The following is a 12580-nucleotide window of genomic DNA, read 5'->3' on the forward strand; positions in this document are numbered from 1 at the left end:
TTCGCTAAGTTGGCAAGCTGGCATCTTTACATTGTACCCCACAAACAGCTTGAACTCAAGCTTATCTCGATTACCTATTCTAAATGTCATAGTTCAATAAATTCAACAATTGCTTTATATATTGTCCTTCATAGAATACAACTTGCCTACCTACTGAGTCTCGAAATTGTGAGAGAATGGTGGCAGCAAAAGCATTAGTGCTTCTAAGCACGATTTCTACTTCAGTCCTTGCGGCTGAAGCTTCGAGACCAAGAGGTGTTGGTCCTGAATGTAAGTAAACAAATGAAATATGAGAGTCTGGCGCAGCGAAGTAATGGCGAATTTGAGCATCGGTCTTCGTTTCTAGCAACTGAATAAGCAAATCCCCTAATTAAGATGCCGTTTCGCTGGCCATCTGGAGACTACTGTTGGAGGTAGTCTATCTGGAAAGGTTACAATTCCATCAGGAAGCCCAATAGCTAATATCTTACTTCTTGCTACATAGTTGCGAAATTCTACAAATCAACAGACAAATTCACATGTCTTTCAAACCCCTCCATTTCAATCGAAATCTCCAAAGTAAACGATGATTACTGCGATTGTCCAGATGGAAGTGACGAGCCAGGCACGAGTGCCTGTACTTATCTATCCAAACTCTCCCCTCCTCAACCATTACAAGGCACCACTGGTTCAAGTCCACACAACACAAGTTTAGCCTTGCCAGGATATTACTGCAAGAACAAGGGTCATATACCAACTTATGTTCCTTTTACATATGTAAATGATGGAGTCTGCGATTATGAGTTGTGCTGTGATGGGAGTGATGAGTGGGAGAATGTTGGCGGAACAAAATGTGCGGATAAATGTGCAGAGATTGGAAAGGAGTGGAGGAGATTAGATGATATTAGGACGAAGGCACAACTCAAGGCCAACAAGAAGAGGGATGAATTGGTCCATGAAGCGCAGAGGCTGAGAGCAGATGTGCAGATGAGTATTGGCAGGACGGAACTGGAGATTAGTCAATTGGAGAAAAAAGAAGAGGAGCTCAAACAAAAATATGAGGAGGTGGAGAGGAAGGAGAGAGGCAAGGTTGTCAAGACCTCAGAGGGGAAGACCAGCAAGGTCTCAATTTTGGCATTAATGGCTAAAACTCGAGTTGCGGAACTGAGAGATGCTTTGACGGGTGTTCAAGCAAAGAAAGTGGCTTTGCAGAATAAGGTCAACGAGCTGGAAGGAATTTTGGCAAGATTTAAGGAGGAGCGTAACCCTAACTTCAACGACGAAGGTGTCAAGAGAGCAGTCAAAGCTTGGGAGGATTATGCTGCTACTAAGGATGCTAGTGAAGCAGAAGATACTGAAAGTCAAGATGCTGCTGTGGATGAGACGGCTAAAGCTGAGAATGATGGGATTGAATGGGAGACCTGGGAGAACGATGAGGAGGAGAGCGATGTTGATGCTCGTAAGTTATCTTTGACCCTTCCTCCACTCCTTCATTTGAAGTGAGCCCCTAAACACCCACAACTTGCTGCAGTTGAAGGTGGTGGTTATTTCCGCCAGTCGGTCTCCATGGCAATTTCCCCCGACGGACCAGCGGAGCATTATATTGGAAGAATTTTTATCTATCGTTCATATCATCACTAACACAAAATAGTTTACAAATTCGAAGAATACCTCCCAGAATCCATCCGTACCTGGGTTCACCAAAAGGTCACCGATCTCCGTATCATCCTCATTGAAAATGGTGTTCTGGCTGATAATGCCAATTCTGGCTCCGAATCTAAATCTGTCCAAGATGCGAGAAATGCTTATCAAGCTGTCAGCGATGATGTTGGTTCCAAACAGAACACCCTTTCTAATCTCAAATCCGACCTTGAGAAAGACTATGGTGTAGATGATATTTTCCGCGCTCTCAAAGGCTCCTGTGTATCCAAAGATTCGGGTGAATACGACTACGAACTCTGCTGGATGGAAAAGACGTCACAAAAGTCCAAAAAGGGTGGCGGAAACACTGGCATGGGTAACTTTGTCCGATTTGACAAAATAGAAGTTGACGAGGAAGTTGATGCCGAGGGTAAGGGTCTTGGTAAGGGAGTTAGAACCACTTTGGTATATGAGAATGGGCAACATTGTTGGAATGGACCGAACAGGGCCACGACTGTTGTGTTGGCTTGTGCTGAGAAAGATGAGATTTGGAAGGTTGTGGAGATGGAGAAGTGTAATTACCGGATGGATGTTGGGACTCCGGCGGTTTGTGAGAGGGTTGTAAAGGGGGGCCCTAAGAAGGATGTGAAGGATGAATTGTAGTGGGGGTTTGGGCATTGGTGAGGGAATTCCAGATGGAAAGGGAAGAGAGATGTGAGGTTAGAGCGTAGCCTGAACAGTTGGCAGTATTACGATCGTAGCTTAATATATCCTTGGGTTGTTTGTGAAGCAAGTGGAGTTCTCTATGTCTCCAAAAGTTTACTCCCAATCTGACAAACGCGTATTTCAAGAAAATTCGTGTAGCAATGCAATGGGATCTGAAATTTTGTGGGAGGCTTTTAACATAAATCTTTGTTTTTGATGGGTGAGTGGAAGCGTGTGCCTCGAATGCTAAGCGTGAAGATTCCATTGAAGAAGGGTCAAACTTGCTGCTCTTCTTCGAATACTTCGTCGAAAAGCTTCATCAAGCTGTAGCTCCAATCTTCGATTTAGGGCTCGTTCGGATCGATCTGTTTTTCGACATTAGACTAATACATTAGCTCAATATAGTATTTATATCACGGAGGTAATAGCTATATCTAATGGTCACTTTTGATCTAAGAATAGATATGTAGAATAATAATAAACTAGATTGACTTAAGATATAATCCTAATAATCATACCTACTTTATATACTCTAATCAGACAAGATATTTATTTAATTAGATATATAAAGTATACAAATAAAATAAATAAAATAGTATTAATAATTATAGAAATGAGTATTCTGAAGAAGTATCGGAATTAATGCTTGTAAGATTATACTATATAATGAATTCTATAATATATCTCCTAGATTGCTAAATGTTTTAACGATTATACCAAATGATCTGTATAGTAAACAAACAAAAAATTCTTAGAAAGTAAGTAATATAAATGTTGGTGAGCGTTTTATTCGAATAATTGCTGCAAATTTATCTATTGGGCAGATTTATTCATTAAACAAAGGAATATAAGGTATATAAATATACAGAGTTTTTTATAAAAGAAAAAAGTGAGTTATATTGTTAATCTAGGCAATCTATAAAAAAGTAATAATATTGGAGTAAAGAAATTAATTCTTTAAATTGATATATATTATGAGGCTTGAGTTATATTAATTATAATTAGCTAAGTATTTATATTAATTGATTTAATTGATTTGTATATGCGATGCTTTTATAATGGTAATAGAATTAAATAGAAATCGATGGATTTTGGGGGGTATAATGGATCAAAATGATTATAAAAGGAAAACAATTCCTTTTTTTTAATCTTTATATTTGATAGTTCGATATATTCTTTAAATATATCTTTTTTTTATCAAAGAATCCTTTAATTCCGTTAATATTTTTAGTCGATATATAATCGCCTTTTTATATAATATATTGAAAGGTAATATTCAATCTAATAAATCTAATGCTTAATATACTTCTATTCAATTATTATCTTCAGTTAAGATTAAATCATCTTTTGATAAAAAGATTTCGCGAATAAAGTCTTCTTTTAATAAATTTCAATAAAATCCTGATAATAACTTTTTAAAGAAGATTAAAACTATTCATAATCATTAAACTAAAGCAAACAAATATTATATAATGATTACTTCTGTAAAATACAATAATCCTTTTATTAATAATACAACCAAATATTATTTTTTCAATTTTCCTTTCAATAATAAGAATTCTTTATTAAAAACCCCTTTTTTTTTAAATAAATCTATTTTTATATTTAGATTAAGTAAGCTTTAGATATTTACTTGTAAAGCTTATAATAAATACAAATAGAAAGGTTTTAAATATAATTTTAAGAATAAAGGTATACAAAACTTTATTCCCTATATAAAATATATTTATTCTTTTTTCTCTAATTATTATGAGGAATATGATAAGTATTTTAAATAAAGAAATACTTTTTCTCTTTGATACTGGAAGTATATTATATATACTTATATACCTTTCTCAGTGTATTTGAAACCTTTAATTATTTGGTTATTAGAACTTTGTAATTCTAAATTTGTAATACTTTTTGGAAAAGTATATTCTGATCTTTTTATATTATTATAATCTACTGATATACTTTTTAAAGAATTATTTCAAATTAGAAATCGGTTTGTATTATAATAATAGTTATATTAATAATAATTAAAGAGAATAGTAAGTTTATTAATCTTAATTCTCTTTTATTATCAATACAAATTATATCTTTTTCTTTTATTCAATTATTATAATCATCTATCTATCTACTTTTTTTATCAAAATTATTATCTTTCTTTTTAATTAAAAAACAGAGATCTTTTCTTATTTTTAAATCCCTTATAATTAAATATACAAAAATCAAAGTATATATCTCTATAGCAAGTTTAAAAACTCAATTACAATTTGCTCATTTTATTTCAAAAAGTAAAAATAAGGTAATATTTAATATTAATAATAATAATGATTTTGATAATGAATATAATACTGTTAACAAAAATAATATAATTAATTCTAATAATAAGCTAATTAATAAGAGAAAACAAATTAATTTGATAAATTTCGATTTTGAATATACTAAAAGAAAGTATATACTAAAAGAAAAAGTTTTTATTTGATCTTGTTAATCCTAACGCTCATATTTTATAGATTTAGAAGAGATATAAAATAATTGAATTTTTATTATAATAAGTTTTTAATTAATCTATTTATTATTATCTCTATTATAAATAAATATATAAAATGAAAACTTCTTTTTAAATATTCTTAATATAGCTATATATTCTATATATTAATATATTTCAATTTAATAATAATCCTTTTGTTTTTTTCTATTATTAATCTAATTATTTATTAATTATTATAAAAAATCATAACTAATTATTTAATTACAAGATTGATTTCCTTAAGGAATTATAGTATAATTAGTATTTCTTTCGATATATATTTAATACTAAGTAATTCGGCTTTGATAGTAGATATAGTAATTATATCTTACCTTGAAGCTTTTCATATTATTAATTTATTGAATAATAAAATTACAAAATCTTAAAATAATCTTTGTAATTCCTTATTATCAGTAAATAAGATATTTAAAAAGAATAAAAGCTGTAGAATCTATTTTTGACTATATCCAATTAAATAATATCTCATATTCCAGAGATATTATATATAATAATTAATTATTTTTATATAATTCAGAGATAGATTAATTAAAAAATGATTGAATTGTAAAGCTGTGAATGTAATATTTATTCTAATTGTGATTGCAATATATAATATTAATTCTACCTTTTCTTGATAGATTTATATAAATATAATAGTTGTAGTTTTATTATATTTTATAAATTCCATTATTGGTAGAAATATACATATATTACTATTATTGAGATTAAACTTCTTTACAATCTTCTTAATATAAATATTATATACTAATTAAAGTTTTCTTATTTTTTGATTATAAATAATTCGGATATTCAAAAACTACTCTATATCATCTAGATCTTTTAGTTTATAGATAATCTTAATATTAGAAATAATACCATTAACTATTGATATATTCTTTTAGTGATATATAATCTGTATATTATTTATAAAGAATAGTATTAAAATAGTTTGATTTGGATTTGTAAAAAGATAGAATTCCTTTTTGTATTGGTTTAAACCTAGATTTTTAAATATCTTATTAAAATCTTTGAATTATAATATAAGGGAATCTTGAAGATTATATAATATATAATTAAAAACTATATATTTATTTGATTTCTTAAATTTATTTGATAAATAATAAATTATAGGTATATTTAATAGATTTTTATAAATATTAATAAATATATTAATAATATCAAATTGCTTTATTTCTAGATTATATTTTGCTATTAATATTATTACAATCCTAAATAATCTCCTAGTTAATATTATAATATAAATTGATTCGATTATATTCTTCACTTAAAGATCACTACAAACAATTAATTTAGCTTAATATTATATTAAGAATCTCTATTTATTATATTTATATATAAATATTTATTACAATAGTATTAAGGTAATTAATATATTTTATATATTGATTTTATACTATATTTTGCGATTTTTCAGATTATTAATTTCAATCTCATATTTGTACTTAAACTATTTTCCTAAAAAGTAATTCTTAAATTGATAATAGTACTAAAGTAATTTGAATAATCCTGATAGATATAGATTGAATAATTCCTTTAAGGCTTCTTTTTCAGGTATATTAGAAGGGCTTGGTTTTGTTTGTATAGTGGAGGCGATTATACTGTATATAATAATAAATGAATAAATATTCCCCTATATATCTATATTTGAATAATTAAACCAAAATGTTGAATGAAAATCTTTAATATGGGAATTATTTTTTAGTAATAAATTTATAATAAGAATATCTATAAATATATAATTATTTATAAAAGAATTGTTTTATAATCTCTTTTATTATCAGATTTAATAATAATAATCTATAGATATATTGATATTAGAAATTATATTATTAAAAATAAAAGATTAATATTTAGATAAATTGAGAGTTAAACAAGGGATTTCGATCCTTATAATTCTTTATCTTTTGGATTTTTGATTAAAAAGAAATAGAATTTTATCTTTTTTGAATTAATTAATTATATATATCAAAAAAGGTAATCTTTCTAGTAATATTATTTCCTCTACAATATAAGCATCCATAATATTAATAGAATAAATGTCTGAATTATTCTCGTACTCCTCATATATAATTTGAGTAGTATTACTAATATACTTATATTCTATATTTTCAGATTGATTATTATAATTGCTTAATATCAAAGCAGAACTTATAAACTCCTATAACTGATTAATAATAGTTATTCATTCTTGAATTCAATTTTTTATCTTTAAGATTTCTTCAAAATACAAAATCTTATATATACTACTACTTTTGGTATTCCTATATAAATTTCCATTTTCTAAAAATATTCCTGAGTCTTGTTTATATTGAGATATATCTGAAGTATATATAATAATATTAATAGAATTAGTAGTAGTATATAAAAAAGTCATTATATTATCCTTTTGATTAATAATTATATTATTAATATCGATTATTTATTAAATATCGAGAATTAATATAAATTGCTATAGCTTTTGATCTGTGTATATATTGATAGTTTTGTTTAATTAATTTATTTTATATATCCTTTCTTCAAAGAAAGTTGTTACAGGGTATATATACAGTAGTAAGCTATCAGGACTCGATCCCTGATACTGTGCCTTTTGGACAGATTGCGTGCGTGGCGTAGTGGTAAAGCTTACAACTATTATTGTGTCCGCTTACGTAACAAAAGTAATATTTCGAATAACAATAATCTGCTTAAATTTGGATATCTAAATACAATAGATTAGGGAATCTAATATATATTCAATGAGATATCTAATATTTGCTTTAGGGTTAGTCTTATAAATTCTCTTATTTATATCTAATTCTTTTTTTTTATTCAGAAAGTATACTCTACACTCATATCGATATATTCTACTCTAGTTTGAATAAAGATTAATAATTAAATAATCCGCAACCACTAAAACAGATAATTATAAATATTCCTAAAATCAAATATCCAATACCTCATTTAGGGATTTGAATAATTAAACTTTGAAAGAACTAATATTATATAAATAAATAGCAACTTATACTACTTCAACCTATAAAAGATTAGATATACCTATAGAAATCCGTATTTTGATTTATTTAATAATTATTTCTTATCCTATTCGTTTTGATTCATTATTTGATTTATATATATTTAATAAAGATAACTCAAATTCTATATCTTCAATTTTGATTTAATTTTCGAATATAGTGTTTCTCATAATATTAATAACTGAAATATCATTATTCTGCTTAATATAGATTACTAAGAAACTATACTTTCTGAATACTCAAATAAAGAAATTCTGAATTATATTGAGTATTTCAAAATAAGTTTTTTAATATAATAAAAAACTAAAAATCTTCCTACTAAATATATTTTTGATAACTAGAAGCTAGAATACTTCTATATATATATAGAAAATCGAATAAATCCCATTATATTTTATAAAAAAAACATAATAATCAGGATTTACTAAAAGCTTATAATATTATTTGCTTTATATATATATATAAGTAATTAATATATTCAATTCTAAAAAGTTTTTTAATCTTTATATTCCTTATTAAGAAAACAAAATATTCAAAAGCTTTTTTATCCAAACATTCTAATCACTTATATCAGAATTATATAGAATCCTCTCGAGATTTAAATAGATTTCTTGATTAGCAAAATAGTCTTTTGATATTGAAATTAAGTATAGAATATATCAGAAGGTTTGGATTTACAAATATTATATTTAGATTGATTAAATAAAAGGAAAGTAATTTGTATTCTAGAAATAAAAGATTATTTTTATAAATATAATAAATAACAATATAACTATTCTCAAAATTATTCTTTTATAATATAAAATCCATTCTTAAAAATCATATTCCAATATCTAAAAGCTTTATTTCCAAAATAATATTGATATAAAATCTAGGAATATATATAATATTAGAAAAAACCAGATTATCTTTTAAATCTTAAGGTCTTTAAAGGATATTCTTAATTATACAAATGCTTTATTTTATAACCTATATTTTTGATATTCCTACCTCAATATAATCTGATATTAATAAAGGTATATATTTGTATTTATCCAGAAAATCGATATTATTAATAAAATACATTATATTACCATTATCAAATATAATATTATTAAAAAGTTGATAAAATAAATCAGAAGTAATAATATAAATCCTATAATTAGTAAAACTTTGAATAAGATAGATAATTATTCTTAATCCAGGATCTTATAAATTATAAAATTGAAAATCACTACCTTTTGAATTGATTTATTCTTTTTGTTTTCAGATTTTATATATATTCAATTATTAATTATCCTTAATCCTTTCTTATATATTATTATATTCCTTTTCTATTAATAAAATCAGATTTTAGAAATTATATTTCCCGATAAATACAAACTTTATTATTTAATATATTTTAGAATAATAACTCCTATTCATTTTTTCATTCTTCCAATCAGATTTTAATTTACAAGAATATTTGTATCGACTATTTGCCTTTTTGAAGTCTCTTTTTTAAGTATTGTTTTGCTTTCTTTATGAATTATTAGAGTTCTATTTAGATTTAAAGTTGATGGTTGAGAATATATCTTTACCTTTGAAAGCTAAAAAGTCCTAATAAATTAAACTACTAAAAATATTTTCAAATTATTTTAAAAAATAATTAGAAATTCCGAATTGATTATTAATTTCAATTTGAATAAATATAATATTTATCTAAATAGAAAGTATATATACTCTTACAGCTTATAGGAAATTAATAATTGCTAAATCATCTTTTACTTCAATATAATACGATTTTGTGGTTATATAAACTCTGATCCATTTATTATACTACTTAATTAGATTAGTTCGATTTATAATTACTTGTTAAAGAATATTTCAATATTCTTAAATAATAACAGATTTTATAGTTATTATAATAAATGTAAGCTTATTCTATAGCTTTTGAATAATTGTTTTGAATAATAAGGCTTTAGCATTATTGTTTTCAAAAATGAATTTTATAAAATAAAATGTATTTATTATTTCTATAATTCATTTATAAATATTCTAATACAATTTATAAATAATATTATACTTATCTTTTTAATATTGATATTCTCCTTGAAATATAAAGTGCTCGATTAAGATATTTTGGAAAGTGGTTATTTTAAACCTTACAGACTTAAGTATTGACTTTTTAGAAAATAATAATAAAGTTATTTTAATATTTCCTTCTGAATCTTTCTATTAAAATTATTTATAAATATTAAAATTAGAAAGATATTTTATTTAATTATTTAAATTATATTTTCTTATAAGATCGATAATTATAATAAATTCAGATAGATTCTTGATAAGCTAATCTTTATTGTAAATAAGGATTAACTGGTAAAGAGTTTTTCTATCTTTTAAGGATTCTTTAAAACTGATTAAAGTAATCAAAATAGATTTGAAATCAAATGATTTAATATCCTTTCAGATACTTTTCGATATATAGAGATGTTGTAGATTTAAAAACCATTTTGATTAATATCTACAAATAATAAGTCAGATAACTTTTAAGGAATTGGATTTTGATATAACAAGATTATAAAAAGATATAAAAAAAAGCATATATAAATCAAAATAATCAAAAAATATATATATATAATAAGAGTATAGTATAAATGCTAACTAGACTTATAACTATCATAAAAGTAATAGCTATATCTAATAATCACTTTTGATTTAGGAATAAATATATAGAATAATAATAAACTAGATTGATTTAAAGTATAATCCTAATAATCATATCTGCTTTATATACTCTAATCGAACAAGGTATTCACCTAATTAAATATATAGAATACACAAATGAAATAAATGAAATAGTATTAGTAATTATAGGAGTGAGTACTCCAAAGGAGTACCAGGATTAGTGCTTGTAAGGTTATACTATACGGTGAATTCCGTAACAATTTACCAAACACAATATTGAGCTTAATATATATTAAACTATATTAGATCTAATATATGACTGAAATATTTCGAAATATTTTGAAACGAATACAATATTTGAGCTAATAAAATATTGAATCTAATAATATTAAAGTAACAAATATAACAAATTTTCTCAACTTTTCTTATACAGTAGTTAATAACAACTTTTGAGATCTAGTTAAACCAATATATTTAAAAAAAAGTATTATTTTCTTTATTTTCAATTCATTTTCAACTCAACCTTATATATTCCAATATTACTCCAAATATATTAGCTTCATTCAAATATCAATATTTCCAATCCCTTACCATTTTATTATTATTAGAGATTTCATTAATAAAATAAAAAATCGATCCGAACGAACCCTTAGAAGTTCAATGTCTCTTCACAGGGAAAGGGTATTAAAATAGTTCAGCTACGAGATAGAGGTCATTTGGTGATCATGTGAATTGAGAGGAGGAGATCGTGGTTGAACGCTTGGTCTATTTGTGTTGTGATCACATGACCATATTTACGCGTTCGCGTTTTACAACGTCATCTCTCTCACCCTCTCCTTATCTTATCCTTTTAGTTCCTGTCCTCTTTGCTCAATAACATCGATAATCAACCTATTTTAAACGCCCTCACGAGGAATATCACTATCAATCAGGGTTAATCATGAGTGCTACAGCAGAAAAGCAACCTTTGAATGTTGCAGACAGCAACATTAGAACGCCCCCAGCTCCAATCCTTCCCCCTCCAAAGTCAAAAGACAAGGTTCCAGTCAAAACCCCTGCATCTGTAATCATGTCTCTTACTCTTTCTCCTTATCCATAATCTAACGCTACAACTAGAAACCAGCTGCGGATAACAAACGCAAAGCTTCCGAAGTTGAAGAAGCACAAGATCTACCAGAAATCGATAGTGATGATGAGAGACTTCACATCGTTGATCAGAATTGTGATCAAATTCGTCGCAAAATTCGCACCTTTCTCGAGAGCGGCGAGATGAAAGTCACTGAATTTCAGAAAAAGATTGGCACCAATAGCAGAAGTTACGGTGCATTCATGGGCCAAAGTGGCAAATTCAAGGGAGATCAGAGCAATGTTTACTTGAACGCGTTTATTTTCTTCAAAAAACGAGAGTAAGTCACTCAGATTCTCGTATCAGTCTTGTGACTAATAGAAAAACAGACTACAAGGTGTCAAGCCTCCCAAAAAGCCAAAGGTCAGCAAAGCCGAAGAAGTGAAGAAGTTTGATGTTTCCGCCATTAAGCTCGATGGAGAATCCACGGTCTCTGTCCCTATCTATGATACCTGCGATGAAGTTCGCAAGAAGATACGTGCGTTCCTTCGCGAACCCGGTGTGACACAAGCTGCTTTTCTCCGTGAAATTGCAAAGACCTACCCCGAGGAGAAGAAAATCCAATCCAAAGTCTTGAATGAATTCTTAGGTAAAAAGGGACCGAGTGCTGGAAATACCAGTTCTACATACTATGCTTCTTATGTATTCTTCGAGAAGGTTCGCATTAGAGATGGAAAGCCAAAGAGTAAGCATAGAGAAGAAATGGAGAAGCAATGGGCAAGTGAAGGAGGTGTAGATACGAAGACCCCAAGTTCTCGAGGCTACTTCTGCTTTGGCGATGAAAGACCTGTCGAGGATAAATACGGCAAGGTCTCGTTCCAATAAATCTAAGGACTTGATACCATAGTGGCTTTTGTACTACTTTGGACTTTGGAGGATCATGAATTCTGGCTTGCTTAGTGTCTGTACTTTATTTGGCGTTTGGTTTGATCACTT

At 26.9% G+C, this 12580-nt stretch overlaps 2 protein-coding genes across 2 annotated transcripts; both read left to right on the plus strand.

Annotated features, from left to right (window-relative positions):
* Positions 1-176: 176 nt before the first annotated feature.
* EAE98_005118 (uncharacterized protein) lies at positions 177-2283 on the plus strand (the record flags this gene model as incomplete). The annotated part of the gene is made up of 3 exons (XM_038952739.1): positions 177-270; positions 485-1438; positions 1631-2283. 3 exons carry the CDS (start codon positions 177-179, stop codon positions 2281-2283), a joined length of 1701 nt encoding a protein of 566 aa, XP_038810581.1.
* A 9175-nt stretch (positions 2284-11458) lies between these two features.
* EAE98_005119 (uncharacterized protein) lies at positions 11459-12469 on the plus strand (the record flags this gene model as incomplete). The annotated part of the gene is made up of 3 exons (XM_038952740.1): positions 11459-11581; positions 11635-11924; positions 11974-12469. The coding sequence occupies 3 exons, from the start codon at positions 11459-11461 to the stop codon at positions 12467-12469; spliced, it is 909 nt and encodes a 302-aa protein (XP_038810582.1).
* Between the last annotated feature and the right edge of the window lie 111 nt (positions 12470-12580).

Source organism: Botrytis deweyae, assembly GCF_014898535.1.
Source record: "Botrytis deweyae strain B1 chromosome Unknown BDEW_010, whole genome shotgun sequence".
NCBI lineage: Eukaryota > Fungi > Ascomycota > Leotiomycetes > Helotiales > Sclerotiniaceae > Botrytis > Botrytis deweyae.